Consider the following 24120-nt stretch of genomic DNA (forward strand, 5'->3'; position numbering starts at 1 on the left):
TTAGGCCCTAGCTGCTCTGACTGCCATAACTCTTGGACTAAATTAGACCAAGATTGTAGCCAAAATAGTTCTAGAACTACCTTTTGCTGCCACCTGTTGGACTAGGAAGATAAGAGACTATGGGACCTTTATGGGATCCCAGAGGGATAGGGGATAAGGGAAGATAAGGGGTGGCTTTGACAAACAAAACCTTCAAACTATCCATTAATCCTCAAATCATGATTTAAGAAGATCGTCATTTTCTAAGAAACAGACTATAGTAAGTGACCCCATCTTCTAATAATATTCTTAATGGCTACTCTCTCCTGGTTTGCCTTCTCCCTATCTGATTATTCCTTCTGTCTCCTCTGCTGAATCTTCTCCAGACTAAGCCTTCTAAAATAAGTGTCCCACAGAATTCTTCTATCTCTATGCTATTTCATTTGGTGATATGATTCTCAAATCAATCTTTCCTACACCAATATTTCTGCTGACCTCCAATTTTGTATCTCCAACCACCTTTAAGACATTTCAGGGTGGCTCTTTGAATTTGTTGTTGTTGTTGTTGTTCAAATAATTAACCCTGTTTGCCTCAGTTTCCTCATCTGTAAAATGAACTAGATGCTGGCATAAAACTAGGAAACTCCCAGAACTTTTCTAAAAACAACTTTAAATAATGCCTTTAAACAGACCCTAAAGTGACAGAGAGGAACTCATGATCTTGCCCCTTGAACCACCCATACACCACTCTGTAACATGTCCTATTATTGTAGTGGGCAACACTCAGACACTCGGGCTTAAAACCCTAGGAGTCATTCTGAACTCGCTCTTCACCTTCTCCCTACTCCTACCAACCAAGTTTTTGCCAAAACCTGTTAATTTTATCTTTGCAAATTTCACTCTTGCAGAATCTTTCAAGTAAGCTCCTTGGACACAGCCACCCCTCTAGTACAGATCCCCACCATTTCAGACCTGGAAATTTCTCCCCACTCCAATTCATTCTCCATTCAGTCATTAAGTGAGTTTCCTACGGTGCAGGTTTGATCATGACATCCTCCTACTCAATAGACTCCAATGGCTTCCTATAACCTCTGTTTGGCATTCAAAGTCCTTTTGCAAACTAGTCCTCTACTACTTTCCAGTCTTCTTATACCTTACTCCTTAATATCTACTCTTTGATTCAGTGACACTAACTTACTGGATATTCCACCAACAAGACATTCCATCTCTAGACTCTAGGCATTCTCTTTGTCTGATCTCCAAGACTCCAAGATCTCCAAGAATGCTCTCCCTCCTTCTACAAATTACTTACTTGGCTTCCTTTAAGTCCTAACTAAAATCCCATCTTTTATAGGAAGCCTTCTCTAAACCTTCTTAATTTCTGTGATTTTTGAACTATTTCTTATTTATCCTAAACATAACTTGCTTCCTATATAGTTGTTTCCAAGTTGTTTCCCCATTAGATTGTAAGCTTCTTGAGAGCAAGGGCTGTCTTAAACCTCTTTTGTATCTCCAGTGCTTAGCCCAGTCTCTTGCATATAACAGGTGCTGAATAAATGTTTATTGATTGATTTAATATCTATGCTCCCCACAAGGAGATACAGAAAGGACATCATCCTGTAGGATTATCAAGTTGACTGAGGAACTCTTCTGAACAACCATTTATATAAGGAAATGTAGAAAGACCTCTATGATATAATGCAGAATTGGAGGGTGGGAACGTAGAAACAGAACAGACTACTTCACTATATGAGGAAAATGAATGGACAAAGAATCTTGTTAGAGACTTGGTGTAAATCAATAAGCATTTATTTGTTTTTTGTATTGCAAGAGATGAATTTCACTTTTTTAGCTCTAGGCAGGTGCAAAGTGAGTTTAATTGGTTATTTTAATATTCAATATTATTCATGAAGCTTTTTTTTTTTAATGACTGAAGGAGCAGCTAGGTGGTGCTGTGGATATTGCCTAACCTAAAGTAAGGAAGATTCCTCTTTCTGAATTCAAATCTTGCCTCAGACATTTGCTAGATATGTGACCTGAGCAAGTCACTTAACCCTATTTGCCTCAGTTTCCTCCTCTGTAAAATGAACTAGATGATGGCTTTGAAGCTAGGAAACTCCAGGAGCTTTTCCAAAAACAGCTTTAAATGATGCTTTTAAACAGACTCTAAAGTGACAGAACCCACAAGTGTGAAACAAGTTCTCAATTCAAAATATCATAGAGGAAGTTTAATAAAGATCTGTCCTACATGGGTAAAAGGGGAGTATAACCCAATACGGGCAGGAGAACTGGAAAGCCAGTTGCAGTTCAGGTCTGGACTCAGCAAGCCAGTGATGCAGCAGGCTAGTGATGAGGGTCCCAACCACAACTCAGAAGACAAAGTTTGAGCACCAGTTGATGCAGCAGGCAGTTCTGCGTTGGGCTACCCTAACATGGGAAACCCAGCACAAAAAGCTTGGCACTGTGTCCCTTTTGTCCCAGGAGCAGAGCTGAACTATCAAAATGAGCAAAAATTTAAAAAAAAAAGCACAGCTATAAAAAGCTACTATTCTGATAGGGACAATAAAAACATCATCTCAGAACAAGAAAGCAGTAACAAAATGTCTACATGTGAAACTTCAAAGTAATTTTTGAATTGATTTCAAATTCAAAAAAAAAACTTCTTGGAAGAGCTCAAAAAGGATTTTTTTTTAAATCAAAGAGGGGCAGCTAGGTGGTGCAGTGGATAGAGTACTAGCCCTGATGTCAGGAGGACCTGAGTTCAAATTTGACCTCAGACACTTAATAATTACCTAACACTGTGACTTTGTCCAAGTCATTTAACCCCATTACCTTGCAAAAAGCAGAGAGAGAGAGAGAGAGAGAGAGAGAGAGAGAGAGAGAGAGAGAGAGAGAGAGGAAGAAGAAGAAAAAGAAGAAAAATGAAGAAATGAGAGTTATGCAGAAGAATTGTAAAAAATTAACTGAAGAAAATAACTTTAAAAGTAAAATGTGAACTTAACTAGAGAAGGAAATGGTAAACCACACCAATATCTTAGTCCAAAAAAAACATCCAGATGGGGTCACAAAGAATCAGACATGACTGAAAATGACTGAGCAAGAAGAGGAAGAATGTTGGGTTGTAGGATTATCAAGTTGACTTTGGGCATATGATGGCCATTGTATTTGGGGCATCCTATAAGCAATACTTAAATCATAAACCTTTACAGTTTCTGAGAGAGCTAGGCCTAAGTGACCTTAGTAAAAGAAACTATATCATATGAATCTATATGATGCATATGGTGCCATTGAATAGGCAGGCTCAGCTACCTTGGTTTACCCAGGCTCAAGTGACAGTGTTTTTGCTTTTATTAGAAAAAAAATTCAAGCTTTTTCCAAGAGCTTGTTGAGTATAATAAGTAGGAAGTACAAGAGACCAGAATCACAAAATACCAATTATGTAACTTGAAGTTTATAAAAATAGAAAACAAATGCTGGCAAGAAACACAAAAATCACTGTAATCCTGCATTTAAAGGATATTCCCTGAGTTATCAGCATTGTTGTGGATCCTAAGATGTCTCATCTGGTACTTCCAAAATGGAAATATCATCTGAAGTAGAAATAATTTTTAATCTAGACAAAATATTCACCATATCTGTGAGATGTAAGGTAAGTGCAGGGACCTAAAACCACCCTCCTTCTCATTTCTTATAGAAAATAGTACTCCATGGGGATAGCTAGATGGCATAGTGGGGTCAGGAGGTCCTGAGTTCAAATGTGACCCAGACCCTAATTGCCTTGCTGTGTGATCCCAGGCATTTCCTTAAATAAATTTTTTTTTTATTTTGAGTTTTACAATTTTCTCCCTAATCTTCCTTCCCTCCCCTCCCCCTCACAGAAGGCAGTTTGTTAGTCTGCACATTGTTTCCATGGTATACACTGATCTACATTGAATGTGATGAGAAAGAAATCATATCCTTAAGGAAGAAAAATAAAGTATAAGAGAGTTTTTTCCCCCCTAAATTAAAGGTAATAGTCTTTGGTCTTTTTTTTTTCAAACTCTGCGATTCTTTCTCTGGATCCAGATGGTATTCTCCATCACAGATACCCCAAAATTGTCCCTGATTATTGCACTGATGGAATGAGCAAGTCCATCAAGGTTGGTCATCACCCCCATGTTGCTGTTAGGGTGTACAATGATTTTCTGGTTCTGCTCATCTCGCTTAGCATCAATTCATGCAAATCCTTCCAGGCTTCCCTGAATTTCCATCCCTCCTGGTTTCTCTTTTTTTCTTGTAAGTGAACCTTAATTTATTATTACTATTATTACAATAATTTTGTTATAAGAGTAACATAAACCACCCCGCCCAAGAAAATGAGAAACCTCAAGAATATTGAGAGAGAGAGAGAGAGAGAGAGAGAGAGAGAGAGAGAGAGAGAGAGAGAAGAAAAAATGTATTTCAGTCTGTGTTCAGATTCCAATGGCTCTGTCTCTGGGGTGAGTTGCTATCTTTATCATAAGTCCACCAGAGAAGTTGCTTCAATATTTTTCCCACAGCTGCTATTACTAGTTGTATTTCCCTCCACTCTATTCCTCCCACTCTCATTTATTCTATCCTCTTCTTTCATTATGACTCTGTCCAAAAGTGTGTTGTATCTGAGTACCCTCTCCCACAATCTTCCTTCTCTTCTATCACCTATTTCCCCCTTCCTTCCCTCCATTCAACCTTATACTATCCCTTTCTTCTCATTTTTCTCTAGGGTAAGATAGATTTGGATACCCTATTAAGTGTGAATGTTATTTCCTCTCTGAGCCATTTCTGGTGAAAATGAAGGCTCACTCATACCCCCCTTACCTTCCCCTGTTCCACTCCACTGAAAAAGCTTTTTCTTGCCTCTCATGTGAAATTTATTTTTTAATTTATTTTTATTAAAGATATTAATTGAGTTTTACAATTTTCCCCCCAATCTTACTTCCCTCCCCCCACCCCCCCACCCCCCCACAGAAAGCAGTCTGTCAGTCTTTACTTTGTGTCCATGTTGTACCTTGATCCAAATTGGGTGTGATGAGAGAGAAATCATATCCTTAAAGAAAAGACGAGAAGTCTAAGAGGTATAACAAGATCAGACAATAAGATATCTGTTTTTTTTTTCTAAATTAAAGGGAATAGTCCTTGAACTTTGTTCAAACTCCACAGCTCCTTATCTGTATACAGATGGCACTCTCCTTTGCAGGCAGCCCAAAATTGTTCCCAATTGTTGCACTGATGGAATGAGTGAGTCCTTCAAGATTGCTCAACAGCCTCATGTTGCTGTTAGGGTATACAGTGTTTTTCTGCTTCTGCTCATCTCACTCAGCATCGGTTCATGCAAATCCCTGAAATCCCGTCCCTCCTTGCTTCTAATAGAACAATAGTGTTCCATGACATACATATACCACAGTTTGCTAAGCCATTCCCAATTGAAGGACATTTACTTGATTTCCAATTCTTTGCCACCACAAACAGGGCTGCTATGAATATATTTGTACAAGTGATATTTTTACCTTTTTTCATCATCTCTAAAGTATATAGACCCAGTAATGGTATTGTTGGATAAAAGGGTATGCACATTTTTGTTGCCCTTTGGGCGTAGTTCCAAATAGCTCTCCAGAAAGGTTGGATGAGTTCACAGCTCCACCAACAGTGTAATAGTGTCCCAGATTTCCCACAACCCTTCCAACAATGATCATTATCCTTCCTGGTCATGTTGGCCAATCTGAGAGGTGTGAGGTGGTACCTCAGAGAAGCTTTAATTTGTATTTCTCTAATAATTAATGATTTAGAGCAATTTTTCATATGGCTATGGATTGCTTTGATCTCTTCATCTGTAAATTGCCTTTGCATATCCTTTGACCATTTGTCAATTGGGGAATGGCTTTTTGTTTTAAAAATATGACTCAGTTCTCTGTATATTTTAGAAATGAGTCCTTTGTCAGAATCATTAGTTGTAGTTGTAAAGATTGTTTCCCTATTTACTACATTTCTTTTGATCTTGGTTACATTGGTTTTATCTATGCAAAACTTTTTAATTTAATGTAATCAAAATCATCTAATTGGTTTTTGGTGATGTTCTCCAACACTTCCTTAGTCATAAACTACTCCCCTTTCCATAGATCTGACAAGTAAACTAGTCCTTGATCTTCTAATTTGCTTATAGTATTGTTTTTTATGTCTAAGTCCTGTAACCATTTGGATCTTATCTTGGTAAAGGGTGTTGGTCTAATCTTAAGTTTCTTCCATACTAACTTCCAATTATCCCAGCAGTTTTTATCAAAGAGGGAGCTTTTTATCCCAATGGCTGGACTCTTTGGGTTTAATCAAAGAGCAGATTACTATAATCATCTCCTGGTTTTACACCTAGTCTATTCCACTGGTCCACCACTCTATTTCTTAGCCAATACCAAACAGTTTTGATAACTGATGCTTTATAAGGTAATTTTAGATCAGGTAGGGCTAAGCCAACTTCTTTTGCACTTTTTTTCATTAAGCTCCTGGCAATTCTTGAATTTTTATTTCTCCATATGAATTTACTTATAATTTTTTCTAACTCATTAAAGTAATTTTTTGGAATTTTGATTGGTAGGGCACTATACAGATAGTTTAGTTTTGGTAGAATTGTCATTTTTATTATATTAGCTCTACCTATCCATGAGCAGTTGATATTTGCCCAGTTATTTAAATCTGATTTAATTTTTGTGAGAAGTGTTTTATAATTGTTTTCAAAAAAGATTCTGAGTCTGTCTTGGCAAATAGACTCCCAAGTATTTTGTATTGTCTGAGGTTACTTTGAATGGGATTTCTCTTTCTAGCTCTTCCTGCTGTTTCTTGCTAGACATATATAGAAAAGTTGAGGATTTATGAGGGTTTATTTTATAACCTGCAACTTTGCTAAAATTGCTAATTGTTTCCAGTAGTTTTTTGGATGATTTCTTGGGATTCTCTAGGTAGACCATCATGTCATCTGCAAAGAGTGAGAGTTTTGTCTCTTCCTTCCCAATTCTAATTCCTCCAATTTCTTTTTCTTCTCTAATTGCTGATGCTAACATTTCTAATACAATATTGAATAGTAGTGGTGATAATGGGCACCCTTGTTTCACCCCTGATCTTATTGGGAATGCCTCTAGCCTCTCCCCATTGAATATAATGCTTGTTGATGGTTTCAGATAGATACTGCTAATTATTTTAAGGAACAGTTATTTATTCCTACACTCTCTAGTGTTTTAATAGGAATGGATGTTGTATTTTGTCAAAAGCTTTTTCAGCATCTATTGATATGATCATATGATTTCTGATAGGTTTGTTGTTGATATAATTGAGTATACTAACAGTTTTCCTAATATTGAACCAACCCTGCATTCCTGGAATAAATCCTACTTGATCATAATATATTATCCTAGTGATAACTTGTTGTAATTGTTTTACTAAGATTTTATTTAAGATTTTTGCCTCTATATTCATCAGGGAAATAAGTCTATAATTTTCTTTCTCTGTTTTAACTCTTCCTGATTTAGGTTACAGCACCATATTGGTTTCATAGAAAGAGTTAGGCAGAGTTCCATCTTTCCCTATTTTTCCAAAGAGTTTATATAGAATTGGAACCAATTGTTCCTTAAATGTTTGGTAGAATTCACTTGTGAATCCATCAGGCCCTGGAGATTTTTTCTTAGGGAGTTCAATGATGGCTTGTTGAATTTCTTTTTCTGAGATAGGGTAGTTTAGTGTTTAATCTCTTCCTCATTTAACCTGGGCAACTTATATTTTTGTAAATATTCATCCATTTCACTTAGATTATCAAATTTATTGGCATAGAGTTGGGCAAAATAATTTCGAATTATTACTTTCATTTTCTCCTCATTGGTGGTGAGTTTACCTTTTTCATTTATGATACTAGCAATTTGGTTTTCTTCTTTCTTTTTTTAAATCAAATTGACCAGAGGTTTATAAGTTTTATTGGTTTTTTCATAATACCAACTTTTGGTTTTATTCATTAATTCAATAGTTTTTTTGCTTTCAATTTTATTAATTTCTCCTTTAATTTTTAGAGTTTCTAATTTGGCATTTAATTGAGGATTTTTGATTTGTTCTTTCTCTAATTTTTTTTAGTTGCATGTTTAGTTCATTGATTTTCTCTTTCTCCAATTTATTCATGTAAGCATTTAGAGCTATAAGATATCCCCTGAGAGTTGCTTTGAATGAATCCCATAGGTTTTGGTATGTTGTTTTATTATTATCATTATCTAGGATAAAATGGTTAATTCTTTCTATAATTTGTTTTTTGGTCCACTCATTTTTTAAAATGAGGTTATTCAATTTCCAATTTGTTCTGGGTCTTTATCTCCTTGGCCCAGTATTGCATTTGACTTTTATTGCATTGTGATCTGAGAAAGATGTATTCATTATTTCTGACTTTCTGCAGTTGATCATTAGGTTTTTATGTCCTAGGACATGGTCAATTTTTGTATAAGTTCCATGTACTGCAGAAAAAAAGGTATATTCCTTTCTATCCCCATTCAGTTTCCTCCATAAGTCTGCCATATCTAATTTTTCTAACAATCTATTTACCTCCTTAACTTCTTTCTTGTTTATTTTATGATTCGATTTATCTAGATCTGTGAGTGGGAGGTTGAGGTCTCCCACTAGTAGAGTTTTGCTGTCTATGTCTTCCTGTAGTTCTTTCAGCTTTTCCTCTAAGAATTTGGGTGCTGTCCCACTGGGTGGGACAGCAGTATATTCTGTATTGAAATGACTTTCTTGTCTATGGTACCTTTTAGGAGGATAAAGTTTCCTTCCTTATCTCTTTTAACACTATTTTTGCTGCTGCTTTGTCTGAGATAAGGATTGCTACCCCTGCTTTTTTTATTTCAGCTGAAACAAAATATATTTTGCTCCAACCTTTTACCTTTACTCTATATTTATCTCTCTGCTTCAAATGAGTTTCTTGTAAGCAACATATTGTAGGATTCTGGTTTTTAATCTACTCTGCTATTTGCTTACATTTTAAGGGAGAGTTCATCCCATTCACATTCAAAGTTATGATTACTAATTCTTTATTGCCCTCCATGCTATCTTCCCTCTGTTTGTATTTTTCCCCCTTCTCCCCTTATCCATATTCCCCAGTATTTTGTTTCTGAATACCACCCCTTTCAGTGTGTTTGCCTCACACCCTCCCCTTTCTTTCTGCTTTCCCTTTTTCCCTTTTCCCATCCCCCTTTTCCCCCCCACTCCCCTTCCCTTTCTCCATCACCCCTCCCCTTTCCCCCTTTTAATACTTAAAAGGTTAGATGTTTTATAAGTTAACTGAGTATGTGTAGGTTGACCTTAAGCCAAGTCTGATGAGAAGAAGATTCAGGTGTTTCTCATCTGCTCCCTTCTTCCCCTCTATTACCATAGGGCTTTTTGTACCTCTTAGTGTAATGAGATTTACCCCATTCAATCCCCTCCCTCCTCCTGTCTCTTTCCTGTCCCCCTTTTTAAGGAAGTAGTGTTTTTTAGATCATTCTATCTAAGTCATAGAAAATTCTGAGTGTCTGTCCCTTCTAGTTCAGTATATTCTATCGAATAGAGTCAAAATTCCTGAGAGTTATTAGAGTCTTTCTCCCAAGTGAGGTTAAAGCTAGTTACATTCCATTAGATGGATAGGTCATGAATGTCCATCATTTCTGGCTAGGTATATTCTCTCTGTTAGAGTTACAATTCTCAAGATTTATGAGAATCTTTTTCCCCCATGTTGGAATATAGCCAGTTTCTACTTACTGGATAGCATTTTTTTCCTTTTACCACCCCCCCTTTCTTTTTTACCTTTTCATGTGTCTCTTGAACCTCCTGTTTGATGTCCAAATTTTCTGTTTAGCTCTGGTCTTTTCATCAGAAATTTTTGGAATTCTTCCATTTAGTTAAATGTCCATCTTTTTCCCTGGAAGAGAAGGCTCAGCTTTGCGGGAAAGTAGATTCTTGGCTGCATTCCAAGCTCCCTTGCTCTTTGAAATATCTCATTCCAGGCCCTTTTATCCCTTAATGTTGATGCAGCCAGGTCCTGCGTGATCCTTATTGTGGCTCCTTGATATTTAAATTGTTTCTTTCTGGCTGCTTGCAGGATTTTCTCTTTTATCTGATAGTTCTGGAATTTCGCCACAACATTCCTTGGTGTCTTCATTTTAGGATCTTTTTTCTGGTGGGGATCAATGTACTCTTTCAATAACTACTTTGCCCTCTGATTTCATGATATCAGGGCAGTTTTCCCATCACTAGATCCTGTACTATTAAGTCTAGGCTTTTTTTCTCTTCAATGTTTTCAGGAAGTCCTATAATTTTCAGGTTTCCCCTCCTCGATCTATTCTCAAGGTCAGTGGTTTTATTGATGAGGTATTTTACATTTTTCTTCTATTTTTTCTAATTTTTTATTTTGTTTAACTGACTCTTGCTGTCTCATAGAGTCATTACTTTCTGTAGACTCCATTCTTTTTTGGGGGGAGGAGTTTTCTTCATTAACATTTTGCAACTCCTTTTCCAATTGGTCAATTCTACTTTTGAAAGAGCTTTCCATTTGACCAATTGAGGTTTTGAGAGAATTATTTTCTTTTTGCATTTGCCCAATTGAGGATCTGAGAAAATTATTCTCATTTTGTATTTGTCCAATTGATAATGTGAGAGATTTATTCTCATTTTGTATTTGTCCAATTGTACTAAGGATTTGTTTTTCTTGTTGTAAGGTATTAATTGTCTCTCCCAAATTTTTAAGCTCCTTCCTTATTTCTTCAAGGAAGTCTTTCTGTGCTGAAGACCAGATTGTATTCTCCTCAGAGGTTCTAGGTCTCTCTGAGTTAGGATCTTTCCCTTCCAAGAATTTTTCTATGGATCCACCTTTCCGCTGACCCTTCTTCATTTTGCTAAAACCTTGAGTTGGGGAGGGGCTGGTTCACAGGGACTTGGGATCACTAAAGGCTGGACTCACTAAGTGCAGTTCCTCTGGCTGGCCAGTAGGAGGTGTTGGTTGCTTTCTCTGGAGTGTCTGTGACCTTGATTGAGGCTCCCTTTGCTTGCAGGGAGGAGTTGGAGCTATTGAATCCTTTTGCCTTCAATAAATGGTGGGCTTTACCCTGGCCTGATGTCATTCACTCTCAATTGTCAGCTGGGCTGGTTCTTCTTCTCACACACCTGGGCCTGAGGCAGAAGTAGTTTGCAATTGTTCAGGGAAGAGGTCTGAGCTGTAAAGGGACTCTGAGTTCCTCAGACCAGAGGAGCCTAGGGATGGTATCCACAGCTCTCCTGTACTGGAACTCTCCCCCCAGCCCTGTCCGCAAGCTCCTGGGGGACAGCACCAACACCAGTGCCTCTGCTCCCTAGTTGACTCAAGCCCCTGCTGTCTAGCCCCACCACTGATTCAGCAGGTCCAGCTCTCGGGCCCTCAGACTCCAGGCTCCAATTCAGCTGTTAATCTGGTTGATGGGGGCTCATCCTCCCTCTGAGCCCAGACTCACCCGCCTGAATTTGTCTAGTGCTGCTGGGGGAGACAAATCCTGAGGTAGATGTTCTTTCTCCTGGCTTTTCTTTCTGGGTTTTGTGGGTTGGATTTCTTTTAAGAGGTTTGTTTCATACGATAGATGGGGGAAAGATCAGGAGGCTTTAGAACTGTGCCTGTCTTCTCTCTACCATCTTGGCCGTCATGTGAAATTTTTTAGCTTCTCCTTCATCTCCTTTCCCTTCCTCTCAGTACTTTCCTTTATTACCCATTGACTCCATCTTTTTACTATATTATACCATTATATTCTACTCCTTCTTGTGCCCTGTCTATATATGCTCCTTCTAACAGCTCTTATAAATGAGAAAGTTCATATGAGTTATCAATATCTTCTTCCCATGAGGAGCGGCTAGGTGGTGCAGTGGATAAAGCACCGGCCCTGGGGTCAGGAGTACCTGGGTTCAAATCCAGTCTCAGACATTTAATAATTAGCTAGCTGTGTGGCCTTGGGCAAGCCACTTAACCCCATTTTCCTTGCAAAAAATAAAACTAAAAAAAGAATCTTCTTCCCATGCAGGAATACTAACAGTTCAATATCATTAAGTTCCTCAAAGTTAGTCCTTCTCATCTACCCCCTCGATGATACAACAGAGTCCTGTACTTGGAGATCAAACTTCCTGTTCAGCTCTGGTTGTTTAAAGAGGAAAAGTTTGAAAGTCCCCTGTTTTCATTGAAAGTCCATCTTTTCCCCTGAAAGAGAATGTTCAGTTTTGTTGTATAGTTGGTTCTTGGTTGTAAACTGAGATCTTTTGCCTTCCGGAATATCATATTCCAATCCCTATGAGCCCTTAATGTAGATGCTGCCAGATTCTGTGTAATCCTAACTATGGAGCCTCAGTAGTTGAATTGTTTGTTTCTGGCAGCTTTCAGAATTTCTCTTCATTTTGGGGGGTTATTTTTAGGTTTTTGCAAGGCAAATGGGGTTAAGTGGCTTGCCCAAGGCCACACAGCTAGGTAATTATTAAGTGTCTGAGGTCGGATTTGAACCCAGGTACTCCTGACTCCAGGGCCAGTGCTCTATCCACTGCACTACCTAGCTGCCCCATAGAATTTTCTCTTTAACTTGGGAGTTTTGGAATTTGGCTGTAATATTTCTGGCAGTTTTTCTTTTGGGATCTCTTTCAGGAGGTGACCAGTGAATTCCCTCAATTTCTATTTTACCCTCTGCTTCTAGGATCTTGGGGTAATTTTGCTGCATTACTTTCTTGAAAAATGAAGTCTAGGCTCTTTTCCTGGTTGTGACTTTCAGGTAGCCCAATAATCTTTAAATGATTTCTTCTGGATCTGTTTTCAAGGTCGGTTGTTTTTCCAATGAGATATTTTACATTTTCTTATCATTTTTGACTTTTTTGGAAGAGTTTTATTTCTTCCTGATTTCTTGCAAAGTCATCAGCTTCCTTTAGTTCCATTCTGCATTTGAAGGAGTTATTTTCTTCAGGGAGCTTTTTAATCTCCTTTTCCAGCTGGCCAATTCTACTTTTTAAGGCATTCTCCTCATTTTCCTTTAGTTTTGCTTTTTCCATTTGGCCTAAACTTTTTTTTTTAATTTACTATTTTTTCTTACAGTGACATGTATAAACAATTTTTTAACATTTGTTTTTTTTTTTTTAACATTTTATTTGTTTTCCAATTATATACCCATCATTTTTTGCAAGGCTCTGAATTTTACAATTTTCCCCCCTCCTCTCTTCCCTCCCCCCCCCCCAGGCTGTCTGACAGTCTCTACATTGTTTCCATGCCATACATTGATGAAAATTCAATGTTATAAGAATAAACATAAACCCCCTCCCCCACAAGAAGAAGGGAAAGCTCAAGAATAGAGAGAGAGAGAGAAAAATGTACTTTGGTCTGTGTTCAGATTTCAATGGCTCTGTCTCTGGGGTGAGTTCCTTTCCCCATCATAAGTCCACCAGAGAAGTTGCTTCAATATTTTTCCCTCAGTTGCTATTACTAGCTGTACCTCCACTCCATTTCTCCCCACTCTCATTCTATTCTCTCTCTCTCCTTTCATCCAGGTCCTGTCCAAAAGTGAGTACCCTCTACCTCAATCTTCCCTCTCTTCTATCACCTATTCCCCCTCTTCCCTCGCCCCATTCCCCTTCAACCCATCATTTTCCTTCCATCCTTCTCCAGAGCAAGACAGATTTCCTCACCCTATTAAGTGTGCATGTCATTTCCTCCCTGAGCCATTTCTAATGAAAATGAAGGCTCACTCATTCCCCCTTGCCCTCCCTCCTCCCCTCCATTGAAAAGGATTTTTTTTGACTCTTATGTGAAATCTCTCAGCTTCTTCATCTCCTTTTCCTTTCTCCCAGTACTTTCCCCCATCACCCATTGACTCCAACCCTTCATCACATCATACCATTATATTCTGCTCCTTCCTATGTCTTGTCTATATATGCTCCTTCTAATAGTTCATATAAATGAGAAAGTTCATATGAGTTATAAATATCTTCTTCTCATGCAGGAATACAAACATTTCAACATCATCAAGTTCCTCCTAGTTAGTCCCTCTCTTCCACTCCCTTTGTGGTTCACCAGCATATGGTTCACTTGGAGATCAAATTTTCTGTTCAGCTCTGGTCATCTCATTAGGAAAGTTTGAAAGTCCCCTGTTTCATTGAAAATCTATCTTTTCCCCTGAAAGAGGATGCTCAGTTTTGCTGGGTAGTTGATTCTCAGTTGTAAACCAAGATCTTTTGCCTTCTGGAATATCATATTCCAATCCCTATGAGCTCTTAATGTAGATGCTGCCAGATCCAGCATAATCCTGACTATGGAGCCTTGGTAGTTGAATTGTCTGTTTCTGGCAGCTTTTAGAATTTTCTCTTTGAATTGGAAGTTTTGGAATTTGGCTATAATATTCCTGGAAGTTTTTCTCGTGGGATCCCTTTCAGGGGGTGACCAGTGAATTCTCTTGATTTCTATTTTACCCTCTGCTTCTAGGATCTCAGGGCAATTTTGCTTTATTATTTCCTTGAAAAATGAAGTCTAGGCTCTTCTCCTGGTCATGGCTTTCAGATAGTCCAATAATTTTCAATTATTTCTTCTGGATCTGTTTTCAAGGTCAGTTGTTTTTCCAGTGAGATATTTCACATTTTCTTCTAATTTTTGGCTTTTTTTGGAAGTTTTATTTCTTCCTGCTTTTTTGCAAAGTCATTAGCTTCCTTTAGTTCCATTTTGAAGGAGTTATTTTCTTCAGAGAGCTTGTCTATCTCCTTTTCCAGCTGTCCAATTCTGCTTCTTAAGGCATTCTTCTCCTCATTTGCCTTTTGTTTTGCTTTTTCCATTAGGCCTAAACATGTTTAACATGTTATTTTCTTCAGTATTTTTTTGTATTTCTTTCACCAAGCTGTTGATTTGGTTCTCATGATTTTCCTGTATTGCTCTCATTTCTCCTCCCAATTTTTCCTCCACCTTCCTTAATTGCTTTTCAAAGTCTTTTTTGAGCTCATCCACAGTCTGAGCCCATTTTCTGTTTCTCTTGGAGGTTTTGGATATGGAAGCTTCAATTTTGTCATCATCTGAGTATGTGTTTTGATCTTCCATGGGACTAAAATAATTATCTATGGTCAGATTTTTCTTTTTCTGTTGATTATTCATTTTCTCAGCCCAAGACCAATTTGCAACACTTCCAAGTCTTTAGCATTTTTTGGGGGGGGACACCCCACAGGGACCTTTATTCCTCCAAAGTCTTATGCTCTCTTGCCTGTGCTTTGATATGTAGATGACCTCCTCACTTCCCTCTGCCCTAGAGCTGTAAGGTGGAGTCCTGCTTGGCTACTTAGTATGGAAGCCCAAACTGCAACCTGTATCTCAGTGTGGGCTAGCAGCAAACTCCTATCCCAAGGGAGAGCAGAGAAATCTCTGAAGTCTTCCCTGACTACCTTACCACCTGTGGGTTTTGCTCTGGGGCGGGGGGGGGGGGGGGGTGCAGGCTGTTTTCTCCAGATTCTCACTGCAGATTCTGTGACTACTGTTCCTCACTTCACACTCATTCTGGTAAAGCAGAATTCTTTCCCTGACCCTTCAAGCTGTTCCCAGGCTGTGCTGCGACTGGGGCTTTTTCCAACACCCAGTCTTGGTAAAACATACATTTTCTGCAGAACCTCCAAGTTATCTTGGACTGGGAAAATGTATCACTCAGTCTTTCTGTAGGTTCTGCCCCTCTAAATTTTGACTAGTCATAATTTGTTGGCTCTTGGAGTTTTGGGGGGAAGGAGTTCCCAGGAAATGCTGCCTTCATGCTTCCATCTTGGCTCTGCCCCAATAATTTTTTTTTTAAAAATAGAACTACAACACAATCATATGCTGTAACTTGTTCAGCAATTCCCCAACTGATGAGCATGTCTTCAATGTCCAATTCTTTGCCACCCACAAAGAGTGGTTGTTTTTGTACATGAAAGTCCTTTTCATTTTTCTTTGATCTTTTTGGGATACAGGCTTAGTAGTGCTATTGGTGGTTCAAAGAATATGCACAGTTTGGAGGCATAATTCCAAATTATTTTAAAGAATGCTTGAAACCAATCAAATCTATACTAGCATTCCAGAAGTATACCTATTTTTCCAGCATTTGTCATTTTTGATAGGTATAAGGTGGTTGTTTAAATTTTGTATTTCTCTAATCCACAGAAATTTAAAGCATTTTTCCATGATTAGAAATGCCTTTGATTTCTTCTTGTGAAAATTTCCTGTTCATATTCTTTGACCATTTGTTAGTTGGCAAATGGATCTTATCCTTATACATCTGATTCAGTTCTAAACAGTATGAGGCTTTTAATCAGAGAAATATGCTCTAAATTTTCTTAAAATTACTTCAGTGTCTGTGGTACCTTTAACAAGGACAAATTTCCCTGATTTTATCAGAGGTCATGATTACTACCTCTGCCTTTTTTGTTGTTTTTTTGTTTTTAGGTTTCTGCAAGGCAAATGAGTCAAGTGACTTGCCCAAGACCAGACAGCTAGGTAATTATTATTAAGTGTCTGAGACTGGATTTGAACTCAGGTACTTCTTATTCCAGGGCCCGTGCTCTATCCACTGCACCACCTAGTCACCCCTACCTCTGCCTTTTTTACTTAAACTAAAACTTACTAGATTTTGCTTCAGTTCTTTATTTTTACACCATGTCTCTGTTTCAAGTGAGTCTCTTATAAACAACATATTGTTGAATTCTGGTTTCTTATTTATTCTGCTATCTGCTTCCATTTTTATGGTTGAGCTCATTCCATTCCCATTCACAGTTCTAATTACTAACTGTATTTTCTTTCATTATCTCCTGCCCCCCCATCCTTTCCCTCCTCAAAAGTCTGTTTTGCTTCTAATTATTGCCTTTCTCAATTTTTCCTCTTCTTTCACACTCTTCTCCCTTTTTCCTATCCCCATCCTCTCCTATTTTCCTATTGGTAACTTAAATTTCTATATTCATCTGAATGTGTTTATATTCTTCTTTCTTTGAACCAATTCCTGTTAGAATGAGGTTCAAGTATTTCCTACTTGAACTACTACTCTCCATTTTCCTTTCCATTGTAAAAATTCTTTCTTGTGCTCCTCTTTTATATGAGAAAATTTTCCCCATTCTACCTCTTCCTTCCCCTTTCTCCCAGTATATTCCTCCTCTTCAAATATCATGGAGCCATAGTCAGGATCACACAAGATTTCATTGTTTCCATATAAAAGGAACAGAGAATTTGAAATATATTTCAGAAGGCAAAGGAGCTAGGATTACAACTAAGAATCTTCTTTCAACAAAATTGAATATAGTGCTTCTTGGGGGAAATGGATATTTAATGAAATGAAAGACTTTCAAGCATTCCTGATGAAAAGACCAGCACTGAACAAAAAATATGACATTCAAACAGAAGATTGAAGAGAAGCATAAAAAGGTAAACATGAAGAAAAAATTAATAATAAGGGACTCTAAAGTAAAATGTTTATATTCCTATATGAGAAGATAATGCATTTAACTCTATCATTATCAGGATGATAAAAAGGATTTTGCATAATCATAACAGCATTAGTTTGAGTCAATTATGTTGGAATGATTTCCCCAAAAAAGTAATTTGACCAAAGCTGCTATGATGGCAGGGAAGACTAAGACATAAACTCAGAAGATGACAACAATGTGAAAACAACTACAAAAAAATCTTAAAGATATCCAAATGAGATAATCCCTGAAAGACAGATTACCCCTAACTATGGCTTCAGCATGAGATGTTGCAATAGTAGGTTTGCTATCTAAAACTCCAAGAAAACCCTATACCAAAAAGAGACAACATTTCAGTATAAGTGTCAAAACCATCTAGCTAGTAGCTAAGGTAACTTAAAATGTATGTGGGTAATGAATGATGATATATTGTCCATAAGCACCTAATGAATTATTGTGTATAAAACTAAGGAAAAGTATAAGTTGATAATCTCTATTGGTAAATGCAATTTATCAATCATAGCCTAAGCAAGAAATAAAGTTTATTGTATTCAAATTTATATTATATAGTTATGTTTTTGGGGGTAAATGTTACACACAGTATCTGGAGTTACATACAGTATATGCAAAGAATGCAAATTTTCTGTCTGGCACAAATTCCATCAAATACTGAAATGTTTCCCTTATTATTTTATTTTTAAGTAAGTGTGGGTTTGGGGATAGGTAGGGGTTGGTCATGGGAAAGCTAAGGAGAGCAAAGGCATTAAGGCCTAAGATAACCAAGTGTTCTAAATGTCTTTTCTTTTCTCACTCTGGAGAGATAGCATCAAAAATATCTGGAGCATCAAGAAGCAGAATCTAGTCTGAAATAACTGGTAGAGTTGGGTGAATAGGCTATAGGGTCATAATTAGTAGTAGGAAGCTAGAGAAAGAAAGAAAAAGATTATACTCCCTACCAATCCCCCCCCCCACCTTCAAGTCACAGAAACAATGTAAGATGGTGTGCTGAGAGAAGACTTGTAGAGGAAGGAGTCCATGCCAATAGTCTTAGCATAAGTCAGTCTGGGAATTTCTACACATTTTTTAGGAGTGATTATGAAAAACTGTATGAAAGAGTGAATAGACCTAGTCTTGAAACCCAGAAGACCTGAAGTCCCAACTCTGACATATACTGGCCATATGACTTTGAGCAAGTCAGTGAACCTCAGGCAATACTCTTAGGACTTTTAAGTTGCAAAGAAAATACTGACCTGCATTGGAAAAGAGAATTTCCTCATCCAGAAGTTCCCTACCAATCCCTTTAGAACTGGTTACTTTTTTCAAGAATTAATTTTCTGGGGTGGCTAGGTGGCATAGTAGATAAAGCACTGGCCTTGGAGTCAGGAGTACCTGGGTTCAAATCTGGTCTCAGACACTTAATAATTACCTAGCTGTGTGGCCTTGGACAAGCCACTTAACCCCATTCGTCTTGCAAAAAAACCTAAAAAAAAAAAGAATTAATTTTCCATCTTTTAATAAAACTTTAATCTCTAATATTAAAAATGTATGCTCACAAACTAGGAACCCATGTCAGTAAAGTCTGAGATTCTGTATATACATACTATATATGTATATATATATATATGTATATATATATACATATATATATATATACATATATATATAGGAACCACATATGACTCAACAAAGTAAGATAATGTCCCAATTGTCCTAGGGCCCTCTATCAGGAGGTTTATAAATCTGCAGTCTTTCTTCCAAGATTTTTTCCAGTTCTAAAAATGTATGATTTTATCATTCAAGTGACATTTTATTTCCTTTACTCTTTTCTATCCACTCATACAGATTCTACCTCTTGAAAACAAAATGAAATCTCCTAATCATTATGCTGTGATCCTGTACATAACAATGTCCATCACCATTATTCTTTATGTCAGCCTGGGGACTCTGGGCTATATGAGATTTGGAGAAGGCATTCAGGCCAGCATAACCCTCAATCTGCCCAACTGCTGGTATGTCCTAGGATAGGGGGAAAGAAGAGAAAATTATGAGTATAGAATCAAGTAATACATTCTATGCTATAATTGGTTTTTCTCACTGAAAAAAAATGATCATCCTGGACCCTGGTCAGGTCAATTTGCCTGCCTGGGTCTCAGTTTCTCCATATGTAAAATGAAAGAGTTGAACCAGATGACCCTTAAGGTTCCTCCTGATTCTAAATCTATGATCTTATGAGTAGACTGATGTCAGCTTAAAAGAAGATCTATAATAAAGTATACAGGGTCTAGTCAACACTTTATAAATACTTGAATAAAGATAGAGATGGAATGCTTGTCAAATCTTAGATGACACAAAATTGGGAATAATATCCAAAATTGCACAACAAAAAATTTGTATCCAAATTTAGATCTTGATAAGTTTCCATTTGGCAGCTTGTGGAGTGTGAATTGTAGTAGAATCAAGAAAGAGAGACCAAGAAGCCATTGTAATAGTGCAGGTGTGAGCTGGTAAAGGTTTGAACTAGGATAGAGCTTTGTGAGAAGTGAGAAGAGAATAGATAGGTTGATACTGTGATAGAGATGGCCAGATTTGGAAACTGAATGTACATGTGGGGTTAGGGGGAGTGAGAAGTCAAGAATAAATGCCAAGTTCAATTTGAGAGCTTAGAAAAACTAGAGATATTTGGTATAGATGAGTTTGAAGAAAAAGATTATTTTAAAATATGTTGAGCTTGAGATGTGTATGGGACATATGGTTTCAAATGTCAAAATGATGAAAAAGGACTGGAGCTCAGGAGAGAAATTGGGGTTGGATATATACATACATACATACATATATATATATATATATATATATATATATATATATATATATCCCTAATTGAGATCAGATAATGTAAATTTGTGGTGAAACTGGGTGATCTAAAGTGTGTGACTTCCTCTAGTTCTATTCAATAGCATATGAGTAGAAATGGAGGATATTGGTAGGAATAATCCAAGAATGAATTGGTGATAGGACAAAGGGATAAGGAAAGGAAAGGACAATGTAAAATTGAAATAGCTAATTGTAGGATTTAGATAAGTAAAGAAAATGAATTCACAGTCATGAAGTGAGAAATTGATGATGTATGAAGGAATTGGAGTCAAAATAAGGATAAGGAATAGGTTTGAGAAGGGGGTGAGGCATAAGAGATGCCCAAATAGGAAAATGTCAGAGGTTTGTTTTTCTAAATCATGAATATGAAATATTTGTGGCAAGATCTAGAGAGTGATCACCTCTGGTGGAGGGTGATATGGAGTAGGAAATAAGAGTGTGAAGCTGGGGAATCAAGAAATTGAGCTGTTTGAAGGATCATTGACATATATATCAGAGACCTCTAATTATGTCAGGAGTTGGGGAGGAGAGGAGTTACTCTTCAGGTACTGAACTACTTGAGAAAAAAGGGAACATGACCTGAGAGCTAGTAGGAACAATGGCCACCATGATCTAGAATGAGAGATAAATGTTAATTGTGTTAACTTCCCAGGAAGAGGTTTTATATGATGGTGGCACAGGGAGAATCCAGAACTAGAAGTGAGACACAGAGTAAAGGAAGCAATCTAACTCCCTGAAAATATTCCCCTCTTCCTAACCCTGCTCCATTCTGAAACCACCAAGCAGAAAAAACTTTTAGATATTATGATTATTGTACCCTAAATCCCTTAGGAACAATAATTATAATATCTGAAAATTTGTTTGCTCCTTTTAAAACATAATCATTTTCAATCACCTTCCCTTTATGGTTAAAGACTGTTGGTGTCCTTCTTAAAATGTGATGCCCACCTATGACTTAACCAGGGTTTGGTCAGTGGGACTAAATATATCCCTTGCTTGGGACATTAGATTTTTATTGATTTTATTTTAAGATTAGAAATCAGGTCTTCTCATTACTAATCCACTTAGATGTTGAAATCCCTGTTTTACCAAGATCATAAATGATACTAAAAATCCTTCTGATTCCACACTATATTGACTTAAATTTGTTCTTGTCATATGAGTCTATATAGTTATTTTAGGACTAAAGAGTTATGTTGGGCTTTTGAGAAGATTTTTATGAAACAAACTGACCCTCTGAATTCTGTCTTTAGGTTATATCAGTCTGTCAAGATGCTCTACTCCATTGGGATTTTTTTCACCTATGCCCTGCACTTCTGTGTTCCTGCAGAGATCATCATTCCCTTTGCCATCTCCTGGGTACCAGAACAATGGGAATTGTTGGTTGATTTGTCTGTCCGTGTAATCATGGTCTGTATGACTTGTGAGTAGAAAGTAGGATTCATTTTTATGTAACTATTATTTCACATCAGCTAAGTATTCATTTCTTCATCTGTAAAATATCACTGCAAAATCCCTCCCAGTTAAGGTCCCTTTAAGCTTTAACATTCTATTCTTTTGATAGTTGGGTGAAGACTCGATTGGAGAGGAGAGTTGTAGTGTGACCATTTAGAAAGCTGTTGCAAGAATCTATGGAAATATGTGTGAGGGTGGAGGACAAGGACCTAAACTGTAGTGTGGTGAGTTTTGAGAGAACAGAAGAAATTTATGGAAGTAGAATCAACATAGTTTAGCAATTAAGTAGATTTGCGGGGAAGGGGGAAGATCCACAGATGACAGCTCTACAGAGTTACATTTTGGATCTATTGAATTTGAAATGTCTATGGGAGATCCAAATGGAGAAACCTAGTAGTCAATTGGGCAGGACAGAAATTCAGGAGATAAAGTAGGAATGGACATAAAGATTTGGTAGTTAGTTATCTTTGCAAGCCTCAAGAGGCAATCATACTTCTTGTTGTTCAATCATTTCAGTCATGTCTGACTCTTCAGGAACTCACTGGGGATTTTCCTTTTTCCTTTGACAATCTTTAAAATATTTTAAGGTCCATAAAATTCTTGCACAGATAAGTGTTGCAGAAGATAGAGTCAAGAAGATCTGAGTTCAAGTTTGGCTATGGAGGGGCAGCTAGGTGCTGTAGTGGATAGATTACTGACCCTGAGTCAGGATGACCTAAATTCAAATCCTATCTTATGTATAACTTTGGACAAAACACCTAACCCTGATTGCCTTGCCAAAAAAAATTTGAATATTGATACTTCTTGGCATTGTTATCATTTTTTAGTGAAGTCTGATTCTTGGAGATTCTGTTTGGATTTTCTTAGCAAAGTTACTAGAATGGTTTGCCATTTCCTTTTCCAGCTCATCTTACAGATGAGGAAATTGAAACAAACAGGGTTTGCTTGACCTGCCCAGGGTGACCTAGGTAGTTAATTGAATAAATCTGAGGTCAGATTTTACCTCAGGAAGATGAGTCTGTCTGATTACAGACCTCAACATTATTTACTCAGTCACTTAGCTGCCCAGGCAGTCAGTCGTAGATGATGAATGTTGATCCAGAGCAGGAGACTGACAAGCAGATGTGTAGAGAAAATTAGTGAGCCTTGTCTCAAAGAAGAGGGCATTCAGGAGGGGTTGATTACTGGTGTCAAAAGCAGCAAAGAGATCAGAGGATAAGTACTGAGAAAAGGTCATCCAACCCAGCAATCAAGGAAACCTTTAAGATAGTAGATAGTCTCTACTACTCAAAGTGGTCATATTACAACAATCATTTCTCATCATCCTTTTCAAAACCCAGCTCAAAATGATGACTATTCTTTTGGTAGCAGTTTTCCTTTGGTAGTAGCACTATCCTGAACCGCTATAATTTTCCTCTTACAGATATATTTGCCATGCTGATCCCCCAGTTGGAGTTGACCATTGCACTACTGGGTTCTACAAATTGTACAGTCCTGGCTCTGATCATCCCACCACTCCTGGAGATTTGTACCTATTACTTGGATGATTTAAGCTCCTTCACCATTCTTAAGAATATCTTTATCAGTACCATGGGCATTCTTGGGTGTGTGATAGGAACCTACCAAGTTTTCTTAGAAATAATCCACCGGAACTTTTTCAGTTCTTCACAAAATTCCACCAGGGTCTTTGTGTAATTGTTTACTTTTAATATCCTCTACCCCCACATTCCTATACTGTGATTTTAAATTGTTATTATATATACCTCACTTTTGAATTACTGCTGTGTCAGTGATTTTTCCTCTAGGTCAACCTTAAAATCTAGACTCTAAATGTAACCACAATAATATGAGAAACATTGCAATAGAGCATAAAACCTAGATTTTAAGAGAGTATCTACTTTCTCCCATTCTAATGATACATATAATTAGTATATAAAAGCAGAGAGACTTAGCCATGCTCTGGATGGGTATTCCTTAACTTGTACTTCTAATTCAACTACAGAGTCAGTTTTCTTGACCAAAAAGAGGAAAAAAGCCAGGCTTCTAGTCAGAACAAACATCAGTCAGAGGAGGAGAATAGGGGTGTTTTCTGAATGACTTTGTTTATATTCCTGGGAAAGTCTTTTACTGTGCTGAAAAGCTTCCTGAGGTCTTAGGAATAAGCTATGTCAAAAGACTGCCTAACTATAACTGTAATGTGAGTAGTGAAATCCTGCATCATTAAAAAACATTTCTGAGTCCTTCCCTTTTTTGAGATATATATGGCAGACATCAGGGCACTCATAAGCATTGTCAGTGAGAGCTAGGAAGCCCTGCCAATAAGACTTGAAGTACAGGTCTGTTTGTTTTATG

The 24120-nt window shown here is 37.4% G+C and overlaps 1 protein-coding gene across 2 annotated transcripts in view; it reads left to right on the forward strand.

The window, feature by feature from the left end:
* LOC141518388 (proton-coupled amino acid transporter 3-like) overlaps positions 1-23898 on the forward strand; it is a 73708-nt gene extending 49810 nt beyond the window's left edge. For both annotated transcript variants that reach the window (XM_074230375.1, XM_074230381.1), the window contains exons 9-11: positions 19285-19451; positions 21567-21736; positions 23192-23898. In XM_074230375.1, coding sequence (XP_074086476.1) covers positions 19285-19451; positions 21567-21736; positions 23192-23463 — 609 coding nt within the window. In that variant the 3' untranslated portion in view covers positions 23464-23898. The remainder of the gene's footprint in view (positions 1-19284; positions 19452-21566; positions 21737-23191) is intronic.
* The last annotated feature ends 222 nt before the right edge of the window (positions 23899-24120 follow it).

The sequence above is a fragment of the Macrotis lagotis genome, chromosome 1 (assembly GCF_037893015.1).
Source record: "Macrotis lagotis isolate mMagLag1 chromosome 1, bilby.v1.9.chrom.fasta, whole genome shotgun sequence".
NCBI classification, from domain to species: Eukaryota; Metazoa; Chordata; class Mammalia; order Peramelemorphia; family Peramelidae; genus Macrotis; species Macrotis lagotis.